At 35.2% G+C, this 21,090-nt stretch overlaps 7 protein-coding genes and 1 pseudogene across 8 annotated transcripts; 4 read left to right on the top strand and 4 right to left on the bottom strand.

Annotated features, from left to right (window-relative positions):
• The first annotated feature begins 9 nt into the window (after positions 1 to 9).
• Positions 10 to 13,704, top strand: LOC103842625 (leucine-rich repeat extensin-like protein 6). Of its 2 annotated transcripts, XM_009119274.2 has the most exons (4): positions 175 to 829; positions 12,882 to 13,020; positions 13,171 to 13,308; positions 13,386 to 13,704. In XM_009119274.2, exons 1-4 carry the CDS (start codon positions 390 to 392, stop codon positions 13,518 to 13,520), a joined length of 852 nt encoding a protein of 283 aa, XP_009117522.2. In that variant the 5' UTR covers positions 175 to 389; the 3' UTR covers positions 13,521 to 13,704. The 2 variants fall into 2 exon arrangements, with proteins under 2 accessions (XP_033135397.1, XP_009117522.2); XM_033279506.1 differs by lacking the exons at positions 12,882 to 13,020; positions 13,171 to 13,308; positions 13,386 to 13,704 and adding an exon at positions 960 to 1,752 and having other exon boundaries at positions 10 to 887.
• Positions 2,613 to 3,989, bottom strand: LOC103842623 (UDP-glycosyltransferase 76E4-like). The gene is made up of 2 exons (XM_033279505.1): positions 3,158 to 3,989; positions 2,613 to 3,127 (listed from the first exon to the last, which is right to left on the bottom strand). Exons 1-2 carry the CDS (start codon positions 3,956 to 3,958, stop codon positions 3,053 to 3,055), a joined length of 876 nt encoding a protein of 291 aa, XP_033135396.1. The 5' UTR covers positions 3,959 to 3,989; the 3' UTR covers positions 2,613 to 3,052.
• LOC103842624 (profilin-4) lies at positions 5,681 to 7,444 on the top strand. Its single transcript, XM_009119273.3, has 3 exons — positions 5,681 to 5,946; positions 6,382 to 6,519; positions 7,054 to 7,444. The coding sequence occupies exons 1-3, from the start codon at positions 5,815 to 5,817 to the stop codon at positions 7,186 to 7,188; spliced, it is 405 nt and encodes a 134-aa protein (XP_009117521.2). The 5' UTR covers positions 5,681 to 5,814; the 3' UTR covers positions 7,189 to 7,444.
• LOC103842774 lies at positions 8,958 to 12,877 on the top strand (annotated as a pseudogene).
• Positions 13,705 to 13,911: 207 nt separating the features above from the next.
• On the bottom strand, positions 13,912 to 15,038 carry LOC103842626 (40S ribosomal protein S30). Its single transcript, XM_009119275.3, has 3 exons — positions 14,923 to 15,038; positions 14,712 to 14,842; positions 13,912 to 14,161 (listed from the first exon to the last, which is right to left on the bottom strand). Exons 1-3 carry the CDS (start codon positions 14,985 to 14,987, stop codon positions 14,115 to 14,117), a joined length of 243 nt encoding a protein of 80 aa, XP_009117523.1. The 5' UTR covers positions 14,988 to 15,038; the 3' UTR covers positions 13,912 to 14,114.
• A 210-nt stretch (positions 15,039 to 15,248) lies between these two features.
• On the top strand, positions 15,249 to 16,089 carry LOC103842627 (G patch domain and ankyrin repeat-containing protein 1-like). Its single transcript, XM_009119276.3, has one exon. The coding sequence runs from the start codon at positions 15,380 to 15,382 to the stop codon at positions 15,746 to 15,748; it is 369 nt and encodes a 122-aa protein (XP_009117524.2). The 5' UTR covers positions 15,249 to 15,379; the 3' UTR covers positions 15,749 to 16,089.
• On the bottom strand, positions 15,915 to 16,873 carry LOC103842628 (60S ribosomal protein L31-1). The gene is made up of 2 exons (XM_009119277.3): positions 16,658 to 16,873; positions 15,915 to 16,440 (listed from the first exon to the last, which is right to left on the bottom strand). Exons 1-2 carry the CDS (start codon positions 16,735 to 16,737, stop codon positions 16,161 to 16,163), a joined length of 360 nt encoding a protein of 119 aa, XP_009117525.1. The 5' UTR covers positions 16,738 to 16,873; the 3' UTR covers positions 15,915 to 16,160.
• Positions 16,874 to 17,203: 330 nt separating this feature from the next.
• On the bottom strand, positions 17,204 to 18,210 carry LOC103842629 (60S ribosomal protein L28-1). Its single transcript, XM_009119278.3, has 3 exons — positions 17,911 to 18,210; positions 17,665 to 17,828; positions 17,204 to 17,523 (listed from the first exon to the last, which is right to left on the bottom strand). The coding sequence occupies exons 1-3, from the start codon at positions 18,056 to 18,058 to the stop codon at positions 17,404 to 17,406; spliced, it is 432 nt and encodes a 143-aa protein (XP_009117526.1). The 5' UTR covers positions 18,059 to 18,210; the 3' UTR covers positions 17,204 to 17,403.
• Between the last annotated feature and the right edge of the window lie 2,880 nt (positions 18,211 to 21,090).

The raw sequence follows: 21,090 nt of genomic DNA on the forward strand, positions 1-21,090 counted from the left end.
TTACAATATTACAATAGCTATGTTTTTTAACTTTTGTCCTAATATTAAGGTTATTGAGCAAATTCACTCTATTGCAAACCACAAAGCTAATTTTTTTCGTCATACGTACGTCATAAGCTAAGCACGTTTAGTAAAATCATTTGAGCCATATATAGCACGAGGTCTTCGACGAAGAGTTGAAAACAAAACAGTAACTCAAACGCAAAACTCCATAAAAACCTCTGCCCCCACACAAGCCTTACTCACTCACTCATCATTAATCAATGCTTCAACTACACTCCTCTCTGTAAGAAACCTCGACACAACTTCATTCTCTTTCCAAGTTTCAACATTCCCCAGAAACCAAAGACAGACACTTTTTAATCAGGCTTGATCAGTCTCAAAGAACGATGAGTACTAAGAAGAAAGGAAACAACTTTAAGCTTCTGACTTTGTTTCTTTTTCTCGGTACATGCGTTGGAGACTACGGCATTGGAGTAGGAATCGGCGAAGGTGGAGTTTGGGTCGGCGGCGGCGGCGGCGGGAGCCCTAATTCCGATCCTGGCTCATCTCCAAAGCAACAGACGAATCCAGCTTACAGTGCACTCCAATCCTGGAAAACCGCCATTACAGAGGACCCATCCGGTGTCCTCAAGACATGGGTTGGTGAAGATGTCTGCTCTTACAAAGGAATCTTCTGCTCAGGCTCGTCCGTAACCGCCATAGATCTGAACAAAGCGAATCTCAAAGGCTCTATCGTCAAAGACCTCTCTCTCCTCTCGGATTTAACCATCCTCCACCTCAACAGCAACAGATTCTCCGGCCAACTCCCAGATTCTCTCAGAGCCTTGTCTTCTCTCCAAGAGCTCGATCTCAGCAACAACAGATTCTCAGGCTCTTTCCCTCAAGTCGTGCTCTACATCCCCAACCTCGTCTACCTCGATCTCCGGTTCAACGGCTTCACCGGTTCGATTCCCGAGAGTCTCTTCAACAAACAGCTAGACGCAATTCTCCTCAACAACAACGGGTTCACCGGAGAAATCCCCGGGAATCTCGGATCCTCGTCCGCCTCGCTGGTTAATCTCGCCAACAACAGATTATCCGGCGAGATTCCGACGAGTTTCGGCATTTCCGGTTCGAAATTAAAGGAGGTTCTGGTTTTGAATAACCAGTTAACCGGTTGTATACCGGAATCGGTTGGATTGTTTTCCGACATTGAAGTGTTGGACGTTAGTTTCAATTCGTTGATGGGTCACGTCCCCGACACGATCTCTTGCCTGTCGGAGATCGAAGTGTTGAACCTCGGACACAACAAATTCTCCGGGGATCTTCCCGATTTGGTCTGCTCTTTGAGGAATCTGTTGAATCTCACCGTCGCTTACAACTTCTTCTCCGGGTTTAGCTCCGAGTGTTCGAGAATCAGCTTCGGGTTTGACTTCGTCGGGAATTGTATTCCCGGCAAGGGCTATCAGCGGCCGCAGCCGGACTGCTCGGTGATTCCCGGCGGCTCGTTGAGTTGCCTCAGGATTCCGGCGCAGCCGCTGACGTGCGCTGCGATCTTGGGACTGAAGGCGACTTCGTCTTCTCCATGAAAATATTAAAGTTGGAAGCTTTTTGTTTCTCTTTGTTGTTTGCAAGATTTGTTATATGCTTTGTGACTATTATTATGATAGAAAATGCCAAAAATGGTTTTATCAGTTAATTGTTAATCAGGTGATTTAGTTTTTTTTTTTAGTATGATTGATTACTACAAATCTAGAAGCTTATTTCTGATTCTCTCTGTTTTGTTTTCTTCTAATCGGATCTTTCTGACAGGAATTAGAACAAACAAAAAAAAGTATTGCTAAGGACCTTTTTTGTAAAACCTTAAAATAAATCCAAATCTCCTGTAATGTCTGAAAAAACAATATACCTGAAATATAAAAAAATATATCCATTTTTTTGTCACAAAAAAAAAATATATATATATATATCCATAATACTCATATTTTTGGAGGGTATCCAATTGGTTTTTATGCCCGACTCTGATGTTTGACCCGAAAGAGCAAAAGTTTGCTGAATCGAATTTATTATAAGAACTCTAATCATCAATAAATTAACTGATCTTCAATAAATACATGATCATGTTGATGTTGGTTCAGAACTGGTCCCCATCCTGCCTAACCCAATAAAGAATTTTACAATAAGCAAGAGGGGAAAAGAGCCCTAAGAATTCAATTAGCAAAAACAAAATGATTGAATAAATGAAATTACCAATTTACACAAAAAAGCAAGAGATAAAAATAAATCAATAAAGAAATGTAAGATCAAATAACAAAAGCATAGTTGAAACTCATGAACTTGCTAATTACCAAACTTGTTCAGACGATAGGCTGTGTTTAAGACCATCAAATTTTATATTTAGACAGTCTTTGTTAAACAAAAGAATCATTTTGGAAAGAAAAAAAAATCATTTTGGTCGGGGAAGAGCTGTTTACTTTTCTGATAAACAGCTGTTCTTTAAAAAACATGATAAAAAGGACTTTGCACAATGGAAGTAATCTTTTTTTCTTTTTACAATGGAAGTAAATACACGGAAGAGTACTTAGTAGCCTGACTAGAAATTAAACTACTCGGCTTACAGTACACAACACATTGGGACTGATCATGGAAGTGTTTGTTGATTTCCCCACTAGACAAGTTGCAGCCTTTTCTAGTATGTTGTATTTCAAGCTGCAATCCACTTTATTTGCCTGGAAAGAAACATGACTATGAATAGCGAGCCTCCAAATCAACTCACCAACCTTGTCCAATATAATCAATATCTATAGGGTAGTATTTCTAAAAAGCCAAAAACAGAGTTAAACTTGATCATGTACAAATTTTTTGTATAGATTATCCAGATACTTTTAGAAACTCACAAAATTGGATTTTGAAACTAAAAACATATAGATGAAAAGCGTATTTCAATTGGTTTTTAATTAAAAAAAAAAGAAAAAAACTATGCTCCGTGGATTTTACAATATCAAGGTTGATCCAAATATATAATTCAATATGATCAATGGTCTTTAGTAATAGATCAAGTTCATCATCTCTACTTTGTCTTCAAGTAATTGACGAACTCATCCAAAGCATTGTATGAAGAACCTCCACTTCTCAGAGAGGCTTTGAGCTTTTCTTTTAAAACAAGTGCTCTCTCCCTCATCCCTGCACCTTCTTCCTCCACAATCAACCTCTTCACAGCTCTCTCTACCTTTCCTCTTTCTACTTCACCTTCCAGCTGAATCCCTGCTTCCCAAACACTTACTATGTACGCTGCGTTTACATTCTGCTCGCTTTGAAAAGGCCTACAAATCAATGGAACTCCTTCCACAATGCTCTCGAGTGTTGAGTTCCATCCACAGTGGCTGTGGCTCCAAAACCCTCCCACTGCATGATGTCTTAAAACTTGTATCTGCGGTGCACGTTCAACAATGTATCCTCTTTCTGAGATAATGTTGCTGACTTCGTTTGGCAATGCCTCTATCCCGTCTGATCCAAGGATAGAGCCTGGTCGAATGACCCATAGAAAAGGTTGGTTGCTATTACAAAGTCCCCAAGCCATCTCCAAATTTTCCTTAGTTTCCATTTGAGCTACGGTTCCCACGCTTATGTATATGACTGACCTCGATTTCTGCTTGTTTAGCCATTCGATGCAGCCCTTGTCCTCTTCCGGTAAACTAGAAGGTGGTGAAGGTGTAACGTGAAGAGGTCCTAATGCGTACACTTCAATTCCAAGTTCTTGTTTCAGCCATGACACGGATAAGCTCTCTAGACAACTTGTTGTATTGAAGATAACAGCCGAAGCTGTTCTTTTGTTGACTACTTCCACACGGATCTTCAAAACTGGCTCTACTGGCCCAAACCCTGATGGTAGTAGGTCTTTGTATCTTAACGGATACATATTCTCCACCACCTTTTCTTGTTTTTCATGATCTACAAATTTAAAAAGAAAAATCATGTTTTAGTGAAACATGTGGTTTCAAAATGAGTTATTAACTACAAAGTTAAGAAGAAAAACCATGGTTTCAAAATGAGTTTTTAAATTCTTAAAAAAAAAAAACAGAATGAGTTATTAAGCTGGTTTTGGGTTACCTTTCATGTCGATCAAAAACTTGTCTGAATCGAGTTTGCTAAAAACACAGCGTGAGACATGATTTGTAGCTCTTTGAGTGCTGAATATAACCCTGGGAAGCTTGCACTCTTGAGCTACTGATAGATACCGAATACTATAGCTGACGTGGCTGATGGTTACTGTGTTGGCAAGTTAGTGAAGTTGCTGATTGAGTCAGAGGCTTTGCTGTTACTGAAACTGGGGAGTATAAATAAAGATCCATGAATGTTGTTGTTGGGGGAGGATGATAGAGAGTTGTTAGGCAAATCAGAGGAGTGTCTCTGCATTTGAGGCAAGTTCAGAGAGGTTGTTCTCAGGATTTGAAGGACCTTGGCGTTAGGGTTCATAGCCTTCTCGTCTTGGTATTGTTACGGTTTGTACGATAAGCAATAAGATCGTCTTTTACATCTTAGAGTCTTATCAGCTACATACCCACAAAAGTACACGAACTCGTCGTAGATGATACAGTCAATATCATTGCCATGTTGCAGCAACAACTGACCTATACAGTCCTTAAAGCTTGCCTCACTCGTTTTGTTGAGCATCATCATAAACTCAATTTGTCCTAGTCCCTCGACTTCATACTTTGGCAAGCTTTTTGGTAATGTGACAAATTGAAAACCAGGGAACTGTTGTGAATAAGAAGAGCTTACTAGATCGAATTGTACTTGAACAACTGTAATTGAAAAGCCCTTCAAGTTAAGAGCTCTTCCGAGTTGCATCATTGGAGTTACATGCCCTTGTGCTGGAACTGGGACTAACACTATCCTTCTCATCGTTTCCTTTTTCTCCATTGCTTCTATCTTTGTTACTCATCCCCCTTAAAGAGAACAACTCTAAATACGTTATCCAAATAATTAATTAAATCCCGCTTGTAATGAAATATTCCACAATCTTCAAAAATATGTCATTTTAGATGTTCCTCATGTGGCCAACTACCTTTTCTTAATGCAGTAATCTTTCCACTTGCTAATGAAAAGTTTAATAGAAGGAAGGAAGAAATTAACATTACTTCCAAGAAAAAGCTTTACCGTTTATATTTGTTTAAACCTATTGGCAAATTTGTTTTTGTGGTTTTAGCACATGGTAGGTCTTGTTTTGAGATTTAGCTAATTATTAAAATATTAAGAACTTAAGCCTCCAATCTTCAAAAATTAAAATAATTTATTTATTAAAAAGTATGTCATTGAGTAAAATATGGACACTGTAAAGAAAGAAACTAGAGCGATCCAAACGGTAACAATCTTCTTTTTTTGTCGAACAATGTTTTCACGTTAGAAGAGATTGTTCAATGGCGCTATTACAAAATCATGGTCCTAATCTTTTTACTGGTGGTCTTCGAATATCATGACCATATATCCCTATGCCTGTCAATATATCTTGTTTGCTTGTTTAAATCCTTCTTGTTCGTTATAATTAGGAGGAAATTGGCAAGGACACTTGGCGTGCATGGAGTCAGTGATTAAGCTAGAAGAAAGGCGAGACGTGAGTATAATTAATTGAATTTTATGAGCGGCTGAGAATGTGTCTTTAGAATCCATCGGTTCAGACTTCATCTAAAGACATTTTGGTAGCTCCTTAAATATCGAGAGAGAAGACAAAGTCACCCGTCAGAGTTGCATTGCACATACATACGTAGAGAGATTAAAAACAAACGAGCGTCCTGGAATATTAGAAAGAAGAACAAGAAAAAGATCGAAACAATGTCGTGGCAAACTTACGTTGATGAGCACTTAATGTGCGATGTCGGTGACGGCCAAGGTCACCACCTCACCGCTGCCGCCATCATCGGACATGACGGTAGCGTTTGGGCTCAGAGCGCTAATTTTCCTCAGGTAATATGTCTTCTACTTGATCGTTCATGACCGCCTGCTTGAAGATTCAAACTTTCATTTTGTTAGTCCTTGGCATAGCCTTTTCAAACTATAATTTATAGGCTGTCATTTTTTTAGATCAATATATATTGTTAAAAGTTTTAGCCTCAATTTTTAGTTTCAAAAAAAAAAAAAAAAAAAAATTTATTTGCATATTTAGAACGTTCTTAATATTTATATTTTAGATCGAAGTTCTGCAGATTTCGTTCATAATTATATTTTCCTTTTGAAACAGAATAGAACACATAAGTGTTTTCAAGTTATCTCCAATATGTTTATAAATGAACAGATTACCTTTGTGATTCCAACATGACTTGCTATGTAAACCAAATTCCTGATTTAGGGCAAGAATTAATTCAATTGTATCATATTTGATGATTCATTCTCTTCAAACAGTTCAAGCCTCAAGAGATGACAGATATCATGAAAGATTTCGATGAGCCGGGTCACCTAGCTCCCACTGGCTTGTTTCTTGCAGGACTAAAGTATATGGTCATCCAAGGCGAGCCTGGTGCAGTCATTCGTGGCAAGAAGGTAAGATTAGTAGAATGTTTAAGATTTAATAGTCCAATGCTTGTTTTTGCATACACAATATTAGGAATTTGTTCTATTTTTAAGGTAATTTATGCAAATGAAAATCTAGAAATTGTGTTTGAAACAATCGAGTTTCTTTGCTTTTGCATATACATTTAGTACTTTTCACACATATATATATAAGATAACAACATTAAATACTGAAGGAAAATTCATCATTTGTTGATGTAATTGGCGAACGCAAATGGACTCACAACCTTCTGTTTGCGTTTGGCGTTTTTACCTTACAAAAATATTTTGTGAAGTCTATTTCAAAAAGCAAATTTTATATGTATAAAAAAGTTCCATCCACATGCAACGTAACGCATTAATGCATTTGAAACAATTCATACCTAAGATTAGGAGAATCAACTCTTGCAAATATCTGATGTTGAGAAATTGAAATTGGTTTTCAAACTAAAAACCATTGTTAGCGATTGGGACTTTCAAAGATTTTTCTTTTTTTGCAAAGATTCTTATTAAAAACTTGTGCAGGGAGCTGGAGGAATAACGATCAAGAAAACAGGACAATCAATGGTGTTTGGTTTGTACGAAGAACCAGTGACTCCAGGACAATGTAACATGGTCGTTGAGAGGCTGGGTGATTACTTGATCGAACAGGATCTCTGAACCTTCTAGAATGCTCCATTGATGTTATTCAAATCCTTTAAATTATTGTTTCACTTTTTTTTTGGTTGGGTGCATGGTTTTTTTTCTTCCTAATTTATTTTTTGTTTTCTACTTTAGCAAAATTTAAAACAAGCCTAAGGTTTCAGATAATAACACAAAAGAAGAAACCTTCATCTTTTTCTTGGTTTTTTCATTAATTTGTTTATTTGATTTATTTACATTAAGCACATTCTAATTTTATTACTACTATTATCTTTTTGAATCTTATTAAACATATAGCCACCTATATGTAGTAATTTATATGTCAAGAGAATTTTGAATATAATTACAGGTTTTGTAATACAAAGTATATGAAATGATAACAAATGTATAAACATATTTTAAGATTTTTATGTTACTTTATTTTATTTATAATTATTAATTTAGTGTATTTAAAAAAAAATCAATACTCACTTGTATGAACTATATATATATTTTAAATTTTGATTTTCTTATTTTCTATTTAATAGTTTTAAAATTGGGATCAATAGTTGTATTTTAATCTGCCAAATTTGACTACTAACACGATGATTGATTATTGAAAGTGATGATGGGCCAGATGTAAATGCAATGTTGGATGCAAGCGCAATAATGTATGTTTTTTTTGTGCTAAACTAATAATGTATGATTGAGATCTGCAAAGAGAATGAATATCCACTCTGTATTTGGAGAGAAGTAGAGAATGAATGATGGGCACATTCTGGCATCCCTCAAATTCTCTTTTGAATAAATATATAGATTGTTTTTTTTTTGCTTAAAAAAAGGTTAAATATGGATCTATTAAAAACAAAGATCTAACCTACTAGTGGAAGATACAGCCAACAGATAGACTCTCTTCTAGATATTCAAATGAGCCGTAAACAATGAATTTATATCCGTATGACCATATGTGAAACTAATAATTTCACACTAGAAGAAAATTGATCTCTAGCCTGAACCAACATAGTAATTCCTATCCGCGTGGCCACACTTAGAAAACACTAGACCACCACAATGTGGTTAATATATAGATTGTTTTGTAAATTCTCTATATAATTTAATCAACATTCAGCAGTTTGATAATCAATCTTTTTTTTGTAACTTCTTGAAAATCAATATTAATATAGCAAGTATATAAAGTATTTTATACATAATTTTAAATAAGATATTATTGATATAACTAAACATACTGGTGTTTCTAAGTATACTAGAGTCTTTGTCCGCGCTACGCGCGGAAAATGGGGGTCGAAGAAATTATTAAGTAACGTTTTTTAATATTATTAAGAATTTATTTGCTAAGTTCAATTATGTTTTGTTTGGAAGTTGATATTTTCTATAAGTTTTTGACATAGTTGGATGGATTAAAATGTCAGGAAATAGATGATAATAAATTAGTTTAAAGGAAAAAAAACAGATGAGAAAATATTTTGTTGGAGTCAAGCAGAATGAAAGATATTGAGGAACAATAATGTTTTTAGGTTGAAAAGAATTGTACACCATAAAGGTCACACTTATCAAAGCCACCTATGCGATCAATTTTGATAACTCAATTAGTTATGAAAAGATACCGTGAAGAATATATTATTTTATCAGTTACAAAAAAAAGAATATATTATTATAATTCACTTAAACTTACAATCATAAAACTTTGGTTTGAACGCTGGTAGATTGCATATTTGGTGGACTACGAAATACATTCATAATTTAAAATGGTATGATTTTGAATAAAGAAATACTATATCTTAGGAGTCATGACACACCTTTTGGTTTGTTGCGTGATCCGAGTGGACGTCCTCTTTTTCTTTTTATGTGTGTTCCCTGTAGAAGTTTGGAAACAAAAAATTTTAGGTGTTAAAATTATTTTATTTTTTTTGCAAAAGAGCTTGATTTTTTTTGAGGAGTTGGTTGCATTGTTATCCTATCGCGATGGAATAGGGAATGGATGCTTGTGCATGGTCGGATTAGTAAATATTTTAAAGTTTTTTGTTTTGTCGAATAAGTATATTTATGAATTTGGCTACTTAACGGGAGTTAGGGGATTTGGGGTTTAAGTAGCAGAATATTGGCATTATGTAATATTGACATGGCTATTAATATTGATGACACATTGTATAGCTAAATATGACATATATAATTATATTTAATGTTAATTTATAATTTTGGTTAAGGTAATAACTCATATATTACAATTCATGTTGATATTGTTTTTTTAGTAAATTTTCAAATTATGATAATAATTCATACATCATCACTAAAATAAATATATTCGAATATGATAATCAATTTCGAAATATTGTTTTGTTTTAATATAATTATACAAATTCATAACAAAACTTAAAAAAAAAATTCTATACTTAAATAAATACTTAATCGTTAAATCTTTAGTATTTTATATATCAACAATTTTAAAAAATTAGTTTTAATTTTTGATAACTATACAATTATTTATACAAATTTATTTATTATAAGTAACCAAAATAGATAGATAGAAAAATCTATCTAAGTCTAAGATTTTAGATATATACATATATATTCTTAAAATAATTTCAGAAAACAAATCTATTTTTATTTTAAGTTTAGTTAATTTATATTTAGTTAATTCAATTATATGTAGTTAAAACAAATACTAAAATATGATTCTTGGTATAGCATACAAATAATTCAATGAAAAAAATAATCTATGATTTTTCAAAAATTGATTACTAACCTTCTTTAGTTTTATCAGATTTGTCGAGAGCAGCTTCACCCCATCTATAGTGAAATTCTTAATTTTGTAGTTTGTATGTAATTATACTACAATATATTTTATTTTCTATTTTATTAGGTTATCAAAACGATATATGAGTTATGTATTTAAAAAATATTTTCATCGATTATATGGTTGTTGTGTTTTCAGGAATTTCCAATTTACGTTCCTTCAAGACTTTTGATCTTAAATTTTGCAAGGCTTTTGAATTTTTTTAGAACAATACGACTTATCATTCGAAATTGGAAGATGCAATTATTATTATTTACTTACGAATTCTGTCAGCAATTTGTTATAAGAAGAATTCACCAGCTATACTCTTCAGCCATTTGATCCCTATTTTAGTAATTCGAATGAGTTAAAATTTTATAATATCTGAGGAGACAAAAAATTGGGTGAAAGCCATTTGTATTATAATTTTTTGTGAGGGTGACATTAAGTTTGGTTATTAAAAATATATGAATTATTTTCAATTCCATTACAAAAGACATTACTCTGTACATATGTCAGGCTCAATATAAAAGAAAGATCATGTGGGTGGAGATTATTATATTTTTCTATATAATACTACGTACCTGCAGTTTTCAAAGGGGGTGTAGGAGGTGGGTTCTCCATTCCTTTCATATCTGGACCTTAGAAGAAAACCAATTGTCAGATAGAGAGCCATATTAAGATTTGTATTCTTTTGGCTTGTAAAAGAATTTCTTATACTTGCGTAGTCTTTTGGAGTAGTGCTTTGGTTAGAGCTTGGTAGATAGTTCCTATGGTGATTTCACTATTGATTTTGGTGATATGAAACAGAAAGCTAGGTTTTTCTGTAGTGTTTTTAGAAATAGTGTCTTTCCACTTTTTCTTATGACGAAACCTTGGAAATTTAATTCTCTCGGAGGAAGGTTGAAGAAGGATGTTAATGGTTAAGATATGAGAATATTTTTTTTTTACGTTATTGGAAGAAAATAACATTTACTCTCTTGGGTTTGACTTGTTCTATAAGGCCTTAATTTATGCTATTCAATACTTCTGTTAATTCTTTTATTTTAGTTTTTTAAAATATTTGGAAATGAGATTATTCTTATGGTTAATTGATAGATTCTGATGCTTTTACGTGAAAATCTATATTATCAGTCTAGATTGTCTTCTTACCTTCTCTGCATGATCTCATGAGCAAGTTCTTTCGCACCATTGACTGGTATTATTCCATTTTCACAAAGACTACGTAAAACCCCATTTTCACAAAGACTGGTATTATTCCATTATATGTCTTCTACACCAAGACTTAGCCTTTACTTCCGTTACCGTTACTCCTCTTCTCAGCCACTATCTACGCCGCTCCTTTCCCTCTCCCCAACCCCATCTCCAACCATCTCCCCCGTCCCACGCACCTCCCCCACTCCCCCTCGCACATCCTCCACCTCCCCACTCGACCCAAAGCAGCTCAAAGCCTTCGAATCCCTCAACATCCCCACCCTCAAGAACCCCTGCGACCACCACCACCCCTCCTCCTCCAAAAAACCCCCCACCACCGTCGTAACCTGTGACACCGGCTCCCCATTCCGCCTCGTCACCTCCCTCTCCTTCACAAACTGCTCCTCCGATCTCTCCATCTCCTCCACAGCCCTCAAAGCCCTTTCCCCCTCCCTCACCTCCCTCTCTTTTCACAACTGCCCTTCCCTCTCCGCTCCCCCTCACCTCCCGGACTCGCTCCACTCCTTCTCCGCCGTCTCCTCCTTCCCCCGCCTCTCGGGACTCTCCCTCGCTCGCCTCGTCAACCTCACCGACATCACTGTCTCCTCCGTCCCTGTCTCCACCTCGGGGCTATTCGTCATCCTCGGGAACATGCACGACATCGTCTCCCTCACCATCTCCCACGCCAATCTCTCCGGGAACATCCCAAAATCCTTCCACTCGAATCTCACATTCATCGACTTATCGGATAATCTCATCAAAGGACCAATACCCACTTCGATTACTCTCCTCTCCAGCCTCAAAGCTTTAAACTTGTCGTCGAACTTGATCTTCGGCGAGATACCCGACAGCATCGGGAGTCGAAAATTGAATGTGTGAAAGTGAATCGATGAGAACTCAGCCGAGAAGGTTTCAAGCCGAGAAGACGAAGTGGGGAGGAGAAGAGACGGCGTGGATCCATAGTAGGATTGGAAGCTCTTTTTGAATTGGGCTAATTGCTTTTTATTCGAACTGGGCTAATAACACTCTCTTGACCCACTGTCGTTGGGCATTTTTCACTTAATATAGGTACATTAGAAACAAAAGCCCAAAATTTTAATTGAAATGTTCTGATTGGCTAAATTTAATAAGTGACGTGGACAGCTTTAGAAGGCTTTATTAGTTCCTTTTAGTATAGTATAGATATAAATTATGTTAAATAAATTTTCTCCATTTTGCATTAACATTGTATGATTTTGATTTGCTTTCATTTCTTTGGTTCTTCAGGTCTTTCTTCAACTCTAACTCTCTTGATGTTCGATTGTTCTGTTTATGGTGTTTGGCTCGGTGGTGGCGTCGCTGCGACTTACTTATTATTCAGCTCGTTGTGTAGGTAGGTGATTTTTTTTTGTCACAAAGGTAGGTGATTGTTTACATATACCATTTTATGACTAAACTGACTTATTGTAGTTGTAGACTTGTAGTTTCCTTTCCGATTTCCCATTTAAACATTCTACTCCTACGCTCTTTCTATAGTAAATATAATTTTTTTAAAAAAAAACTTAACTAACAATTTGAAAGAAAAAATAATAATTGTGGGATATTCCTAGATTTGATGTATGATTAATTTGCTTTGACAGCCCAAAAAATAATAATAAATTACGAAAATGATTAATTTAAAGCACAAATATTTCATTGTCTACGCTCACAAAGTCTAACCGAGAGAGAGAAGTAGAAAAGTCTTTCACCAAGTCGTCAGGAGAAGAAAGAAGAAGAAGAAGATGTCGTGGCAATCGTACGTTGACGACCACCTTATGTGCGATGTCGAAGGCAACCACCTCACCGCCGCCGCCATTCTCGGTCAAGACGGCAGTGTCTGGGCTCAGAGCGCCGCTTTCCCTCAGGTCTCCTCTCTTCTCTTGTCTTCTCTGATCGGATCTGAGGAATCTCGGATCTGTGTGATCTGAATCACTCGAGTTGAACCCAGGGCTCTAGATCTTAAGGTCTTGATTAGTGTTTCAATCTAATGTCTTTGTTGATATGTTTTGTTACAGTTGAAGACTGAAGAGATCAATGGGATCACCAAGGACTTCGAGGAGCCTGGGTTTCTTGCCCCGACCGGTTTGTTTCTCGGTGGAGCTAAATACATGGTTATTCAAGGTGAACCTGGAGCTGTCATCCGAGGGAAGAAGGTAAACAACATGTCTATGATTCGTACTGATTATTTAGATTTTATGATTAGAGAATGTGATGAGAATTCATTTTGCAGGGACCTGGAGGAGTTACTATCAAGAAGACGACTCAAGCCTTGGTCATTGGCATCTACGAGGAGCCTATGACTGGAGGTCAATGCAATTTGGTTGTGGAGAGGCTCGGGGATTACCTCATCGAGTCTGATCTCTAAAAATTTCTGTTTCGAAGTCTCTTCTTTTTAACTAAAAGAATGGTTTGAACTAAATATCTTTGTTGTTGGTCTTGTTCCCGGGGTGTGTCTTGTAATGGCATTTGATGATATTTTTTTTCTTTCATTATGTGTTGAGTTATTGGATTTTTTATTTCTTTCATAATTTTTATTCTTCTTGAATGGATCTGTGGCTTGAAATATTTCTTGGTCTGGCAAACAAATCAAGTTCATCCTAAAATATGATTTTAGATAATGAGTCTCCCTTGAGAAGTCGCGCAAGATCTTTTGGATCGTGGCGATTTTTCTACATCAGAACCCAAGTTGTAGAAATTAATGGACACAAGAGCTTTCAAAGGTGATTAGGGGTTCTTCTTAGTTTCAGATGAATATATTGCATCACCAAGGTTTCGCCTCTAATCCAACATAAGAAAACAAAAGATCTAATACAACAATATGCCAGCCTTACACTAACACAAGAAAGTAAGTTATAATCCGAACAAGAAAAATGTAACACAAATGAAATCAACAAGAAACATTGGCTTCGTGACTAAAGACACATTATCAAAGACATCAAAAGGTAAATATTGCTTCTGTCTACTTCTCAGATGAGTTCGGTCCTCTCTTCTTGCCAAAGCCAACAACTGAAGAACAACACAAACGAAAACAAATGAGAATCCACTTGTATGAAAAAAAAAAACTTCTGTAATCTCAAGATTAACCAAGAAAGGAAAAAAGAGCATGAACTACAATCAGTAGTGAATGTTCATTTAGCAAAATTAGCAGAGCCACAAACTGATAAAAATACACTACCAATACGGACTGATGTCAAAGCAATTCCCAAAGATTGATAAAAAAAATAAAGAATCCAAACAACTGAATCAGTAATGAGTCCAGTACAAGTCCAACAATCTTAAGATGAATACAAACAAAAGCAAATGAGAATACAAACCAACTAATGCAATCACATGACGAGCACAAACAAAAACATTACAAAATGCTGATTGATTGGAACATCATTTGCCAGAGAATGATATAATGCGATTAGATTGAGCCATATACTGAAACTGAAATGACTAATCACTAAAGCTACTATTTTAAAAATGAGCTAAGTTAAGACAAAAACAATCAACATAACTCTAATTCAACGTCAGAAATATCAAATTAAATCGATCAGAAAGTAAAATTAATTACCGGCGGTGACGAAACGGCGGTTGTGTTGCAATCTCTTGTGAGCACGGCCACGAGGCTTCTTCTTCTTGTCCTGCTTAGCCACTTTCGGTGTCTGACCTCTCACCTTCCCGGCACGAGCCAGTGAACCTTCCCTGCCATTCATTACGACACAAAATCAGCAACAGTTCTTTTACGAGAAAAAAAAGAGAAACAGCATGTCGAAGAGAATCACCCATGGTTGATCACAGTAAATCTTCTTGGCTTCACTGGAGGAGACGACGACGCTATGTTAAACATTTTAGGGCTCCTGTCGCTTATATGTTAAGAGTTGTTTACGACCCAATATGGGCCCTATTGGGTTTTTAAATGGCCTTCAAAACCAGTTTAGTTTTGGTTCAAGTTTTTTCTCAATCGAACTGGATTTACCGGTTCGACCGGTATACCATCAGCAGAACCGATGAATTGATTCCTTTTCTAACTTTTTTATATTTTCCAAATTATAATAGGAAACCAAAAGTCGGTCTCTACTTAATCAAAAGCAACTTTTGCGCACTTTTGATCAGTGATCACCTTGTCTCGAGGGATTCTAGGTTTCCTTGAGTGTCACGTAATTTTGGGTTCGATTTTCTTTTATCAGAGATTCAACTAAATCAAAGGTTCTTTTGGATACAAAAGGAGGAAGATTCCACATGATGGTGGAGACCTCTGAAAGAAGCAGTTCGTTGGATGTTGCAATAGATTCTTCAAACATAGGGTTTAAGCTTCTAAAGAAGCAAGGGTGGAAGGAAGGCACTGGTCTTGGAATCTCTCAACAGGGTATATTAGAGCCTCTGCAAACATTGCTCAAAAATAACAAACGAGGACTTGGAGCTGAAATTACAACTAAGAGAAAAGCGGCAAAGCCTCATCACTCTATTGCTACAGATTCTAAACAAGTCGCTAAGAAAGCAAAGAAACTGTCTAAGAAGATGCGGAAGATGATCGAGCACGAGAAACACTTGCTGGAAAAGGAATTTGAACGAGCTTTCTTTAGAGAGTTCTGGCCTGATAATGTATAAAGATAGATTACACTTGTTTCTTTCTTTTTTGTTCCTTTTTGAACTTAATATTGGAAAACGTTATATTGACATTCTGAAATTAGAATGACTTTATGCAGGCCCTGGTTATAGTAAACCAAACATGTTTTCATCTAATTGCTTCTCTAATAAGGAGAGGAAAGTGAAGTGATTTATAAGGATAACACACTCAAAAACCATAACAGAGATTGTAAACTTACTAATAGAGATGACTAATTGTCTATAGAACTTAAAACATAAGAAATAAATTACCAAAATGGGTAAGTGATCAAACCAAACAAAAGTCTTCCTCTCTCTTTCTGTCTTTCATCTAAAGATTTAACAAAACAAAAAAAAAGCTGAAACAATATCTTTAAGGATAAGGGTTTGTGTGAAAACTTCAGTAACTTTTTCTTCACTCGTCTTCTTCGATGACCTTGGTGCCCAAACCAGACAATCCTTCAGCCGGAATCTCAGCGACAGTGACGAGAGAGTAGAACTCCTCCTTGGCATCTTCATCATCGTTCCTCTTACGAGCAACACGGACTCTGACTCTCCTAGGAGGACCACGGATTCCTCTGCTCCAAATCTGCTTGTTGAGTTTAACATCGACTCTAACATCCTTGGTTCCCATAGCTTTCAATGCAAACTTCCTGATCTCTTTGATTGCATTGGGTGCCTTCTTCTTGAATGTGCTGTTTATACAAAGATCAAATCACATTGAGGACTTTGCATTTCTATAACGGTAAGCTTAACAATGAGAACAAGGAGATGTTCATGATCATCACGCATAAGTAATTAACATGATTTAATGTCAATATAATACTAATTCAGTTCGAGTTACACTCACTACTAATTCGAATCAATGGGAGATGAAAATGAAGAGAGAAGAAAAGATGAAAAAGAGTATACCAGCTATGAAGGCGCCTGTGGAGGTTGATGGTGTACTCCCTGGTAACGATCTCCTCCTTTCTTCCCTTTCCTTTCTCCATTTTCCTCGATTTCTCTTCTCTCTCTCTCTTCGGAATGGAGTTGGGGACGGCACAGAGAGATAACAATGAAGGATTGAGGTAACAAAACCCTAGTTTATTATAATTTGGGCCGAATATAAGCCTGATGGGCTTTTTAGCTTACGTTCAAGCCAGTGTAAGAGTACAGTAAGATAGCCCACTCTTTTTACGTTTGTAGTTGCTCAAAAAAAAATATTTTTTTTTGTAATGTGTTCAAAACAAGTTTGTTCTGGTGGGTGTGAGAGGAAATGTGGGCGGAGGCTCCCGTTTCAGGTGCTGAAGGCTGGTTGAGACCTCTTCTAATCAACACTACAACTCCACTAACATCGCTTCTATTTTCATTACTCTTTTTTCGTCGACAAAAAATGAACCGACTCAATTCAAATGTTTATTACAACATCAGTATATAAGAACGGTTTTCTTTCGCCTAATTCGTTTGACAAGAAACTTGAGGTTTACTCGAGTTCTTCATTTGATAAAAAAGATTCAACAAAAAAATGCATATCACAAGCACACAAGAAACATAAGTATAAAAAAACTCTTAATGAAAAGGAGCATAGTGTTATGATTCGACTTCAACACAAAGCAACTTAATAAACCTCTTCAGCAAAATCTTTTACTTCAAACATAAGATTCTGAACAAAAAGCTTAAGCTTGACGGTTTCTTTGCTTGGCACCAGACTTGGCAACCCTAAGGCTTTTGCTGATGACACTGAGTCTAGCTAGAGCGAACTTCTTCAAGTCTGGCCTGTAGTAATTGTCTACCACCTGATTCAATTTTCCACAAAAATCAACCCGGTTATGACTAAATTAACAGATGTAACGGCAAATACAAGCAGACATTAAACTAAACATCTACACGAGGCAAGACACAAGAGTTGATCATAAAGAGAAGAGAGATAGACAAACCTGGTTAGCAACAGTCTTGGACATCCTTGGGAATTCCTTCTTGAGGATGGACTTGTTGACAGAGACCTTAGGCTTGTTTTGCTTCTTGGTCTTGGTGGTGGCAAGGACAACACCTTGTTCCTTGTCAGCTGCCTGGATGGTCACTGTCTTCTTGTTAGCAAGACCTGAAAGCCATAACATTGTATCCCTGTCAGAAGCTATCATACTTATCAGTAGCAAAGAAAAGATCATTGCAATTTATTTTACCAGAGTGCTTGTAGGAGTTGAGGTTGCAGAGATTGTTGGTCTCCTTGCTGAACTGAACCTTAGCGTTGCCTCTTCCGAACTGTTTGACCAAGAAACAGTTGTTGGTCTTGACGATCTCCCATATCAATTGTCCTGGAACTGTCGCCATTTCGAGAGAGAGGATCTAAAAGCTCACCGTGAAAATTAGCAAAGATAAAGAGTTAGATTCGCGTTTAGTGGGGTGGCGCCGGAGCTTTGTTAAATGACGATCGAGAGCTGTTTATATCAAAACCCTAGCTAGCTACTGTGAAGGAAATTCATTTAGTGGAAAGTCTAAACTACCCCTAATACTGTACGAACCGACAAGATTTGGAAATTCAATCGCTTTTTTTTTGTTCGGTTCGGCAAACACTAACCGATCAGTTTAACACGATGGATTCGGGAGATGACCAACTACTAAACCGAGTTTCATGAAATTACCCGAAAACAACCCGGCTGATTCAGATTTTTAAACAAATTACAGCAACTAGGTCCTTGTACGCGCGGATAGTATTTTGAATTTTTTTCATATTTTTGTACTATTATGTCAATTGTTTAGTTTCATAAAATGTTATATTTTTACTGTAAATTTGGAATTAAAAATCTAATTTTCCTTACTGTAAAGTAAGTTAATTTTTTTGAATCTTACTACAACACATTATACACGAAGAGAATATAGTTGGTCTTTATATTCTTATTTGGTGTAATATTGAAAATTTTGATGGTTAGTTTAAATAGTTTTTTTTAAATTATATATTTTAGGATTGATTTTCGTGACTATATTCTATAATTGTCTTAAAAAATTGTTTGTCCCATATAGACATCCACATAAATATGGACTTCTGATAAATTTGTTCATTGGGATATTTAGTTTCACTTTCAATTTTATTCTCTTTTTTGGCACCCTCATGCTAGCTTGTGGGGCTAGCCAACTTGGTGCAAAAAAGTTTACAAAAGCTGATCGAGATGCGCGTGATCGGACACCTTTTGCTAGGCTATTCGTACGGAGTTTTAAAGATCTAGGAATATAAGCAATAGAAAGTTTAAAAAATTCTTTGGATACAGCCTGTATTTCGTCGAGCTCTGAGTCCAATGCAGGCTAATCTTCATCCTTTTGAATGAGTATAACCAGTTGTTCACAGTTGATTGAAAGACCATCTCTCTGTGTCCAAACTTCAGTATCACTTGCATTGCCCATAGTAAACCTTCAGCTTCCGCTTGCAGTGGTGATTTGGTGCGTGTATATCGGCCCTTGCTCCAAACAGCATTGAAAAATCACCATCCATTAACACAAAGCCAAGTCCAAATATGTCTCTTTCATTTATCCAGGATGTCTAGCAGGAGCGTTTCTTTACGGAGGAACAGTTGTGTCCGTTACCTCAACTCCCATATCAATCTCCATAATCTCGTATATACGTTGATCTATCCTCCAACACTCTGCTTCAATTTTATTCGATAATGAGAAAGACATAATTCCTACGACACTATTAATGATTTTTTTTTGTAACACCGATACGGAAAATTTATGTTTTATTTAACAAAACTCTTATTTTAATTTTGTATTAAAGAATCAATCATATTTTATATTATCCATAATTTTAGTAAATTTGCTTATTTGTCATGTTTTTATTAGGTTTTAGCTAAATTATTGATTTATTATTTATTTTTAGCTAAGTCACTAATTTATTAATTTAAAAAATACCCTTAATTAATATTATATATATATTAAAAAATGAATTTTATTTTAATAATATTAAATTTCTATTTTATATTAAAATTTAGTTGTTTTTCTTATTTGTCATATTTTATTAGGTTTTAGACTTTTAGATAGGTTATTGATTTATTATTAATTTCTAACTAATTCGCTAATGTGTTAATTAAAACAATACCCTTAATGAATTTTATATATAATTAAAAAAAATTTTATTTTAATCATATAAAATTTATATGTTATATTAATATTAAATATTTGATTCTAAAATAATATAAAAAAATTATAAAAAAATTTAAAAATAAGATAATTCTTATATATATTTTGTTGTTATCTGAAAAAAATATTTTTATTATAAAAGTTAAAAAGATACAAAAAAAATTAATTAAATATTATTCAAGAAAAAAACATTTATATAAACATATTTTCTAAACTATTTCTAAGATATGAGTGTTTTAAAAAATTTAACACGGGATGTTTAGAACACGGGATTATACTTATGAGAGAGTGGCTCGGGAGTGGGCTAGGAGATGGGTCTAATGGGCTGCGAATTGTTGAATTTTTTTTTTAATTGCAAGCCTACTTCGTGATGACCTGGCATATTGGTTGGTCATAAATATTTGTGCACATGTGGATAGGCTTAGGAAGCAATGATTCAGTTCCTTTTATATAGTAGAATCATATAAAATTTATATGTTATATTAATATTAAATATTTGATTCTAAAATAATATAAAAAATTATAAAAAAATTTAAAAATAAGATAATTCTTATATATATATTTTGTTGTTATCTGAAAACAATATTTTTATTATAAAAGTTAAAAAGATACAAAAAAAATTAATTAAATATTATTCAAGAAAAAAACATTTATATAAACATATTTTCTAAACTATTTCTAAGATATGAGTGTTTTAAAAAATTTAACACGGGATGTTTAGAACACGGGATTATACTTATGAGAGAGTGGCTCGGGAGTGGGCTAGGAGATGGGTCTAATGGGCTGCGAATTGTTGAATTTTTTTTTTAATTGCAAACCTACTTTGTGATGACCTGGCATATTGGTTGGTCATAAATATTTGTGCACATGTGGATAGGCTTAGGAATCAACGATTTAGTTCCTTTTATATAGTAGGATAGTTGTTATGTTCGATAATAATATCGGAAACTGAACCGAATGACCCAAGTTCCGAACCGATCCGAATGTTCGGTTCAATTTCGGTGACATTTTCCAAAATCCCATATGCTCTCTTACCGATCAATATGAACGGCTCCATCAAACCAAAGCCTTAATCAAACGCTGCCGTTTCTTTATTGGCTATAAGGGAGATATATTAGTGGGCCTTAAAAAACCTTTTTCGGACCACGAGGTAGGGATGATCTTACAAAAAGTATTGGAGCCTATTTGTCATGTTATGACTAACAAATTTTTGTTTTCTTTTCAATAGTTAG

Source organism: Brassica rapa, chromosome A09 (assembly GCF_000309985.2).
Source record: "Brassica rapa cultivar Chiifu-401-42 chromosome A09, CAAS_Brap_v3.01, whole genome shotgun sequence".
Classification (NCBI taxonomy): Eukaryota; Viridiplantae; Streptophyta; class Magnoliopsida; order Brassicales; family Brassicaceae; genus Brassica; species Brassica rapa.

Coding starts and splice junctions, on each gene's coding strand:
- LOC103842625 (XM_033279506.1), top strand. CDS start 390: ATGAGTACTAAGAAGAAAGGAAACAACTTTAAGCTTCTGACTTTGTTT. Junction 888..959: donor TCTCAGGCTCTTTCCCTCAA/GTCGTGCTCTAC, acceptor TCGATTCCCGAG/AGTCTCTTCAACAAACAGCT.
- LOC103842623 (XM_033279505.1), bottom strand. CDS start 3,958: ATGATTTTTCTTTTTAAATTTGTAGATCATGAAAAACAAGAAAAGGTG. Junction 3,128..3,157: donor AAGAAGGTGCAGGGATGAGG/GAGAGAGCACTT, acceptor AAAGAAAAGCTC/AAAGCCTCTCTGAGAAGTGG.
- LOC103842624 (XM_009119273.3), top strand. CDS start 5,815: ATGTCGTGGCAAACTTACGTTGATGAGCACTTAATGTGCGATGTCGGT. Junction 5,947..6,381: donor AGAGCGCTAATTTTCCTCAG/GTAATATGTCTT, acceptor CTCTTCAAACAG/TTCAAGCCTCAAGAGATGAC. Junction 6,520..7,053: donor CAGTCATTCGTGGCAAGAAG/GTAAGATTAGTA, acceptor AAACTTGTGCAG/GGAGCTGGAGGAATAACGAT.
- LOC103842626 (XM_009119275.3), bottom strand. CDS start 14,987: ATGTTTAACATAGCGTCGTCGTCTCCTCCAGTGAAGCCAAGAAGATTT. Junction 14,843..14,922: donor TTTACTGTGATCAACCATGG/GTGATTCTCTTC, acceptor AATGAATGGCAG/GGAAGGTTCACTGGCTCGTG. Junction 14,162..14,711: donor CCGCCGTTTCGTCACCGCCG/GTAATTAATTTT, acceptor GTTGTTCTTCAG/TTGTTGGCTTTGGCAAGAAG.
- LOC103842627 (XM_009119276.3), top strand. CDS start 15,380: ATGATGGTGGAGACCTCTGAAAGAAGCAGTTCGTTGGATGTTGCAATA.
- LOC103842628 (XM_009119277.3), bottom strand. CDS start 16,737: ATGGAGAAAGGAAAGGGAAGAAAGGAGGAGATCGTTACCAGGGAGTAC. Junction 16,441..16,657: donor CACAGGCGCCTTCATAGCTG/GTATACTCTTTT, acceptor TTGTATAAACAG/CACATTCAAGAAGAAGGCAC.
- LOC103842629 (XM_009119278.3), bottom strand. CDS start 18,058: ATGGCGACAGTTCCAGGACAATTGATATGGGAGATCGTCAAGACCAAC. Junction 17,829..17,910: donor CAACTCCTACAAGCACTCTG/GTAAAATAAATT, acceptor TATGGCTTTCAG/GTCTTGCTAACAAGAAGACA. Junction 17,524..17,664: donor CCAAGACTGTTGCTAACCAG/GTTTGTCTATCT, acceptor AAATTGAATCAG/GTGGTAGACAATTACTACAG.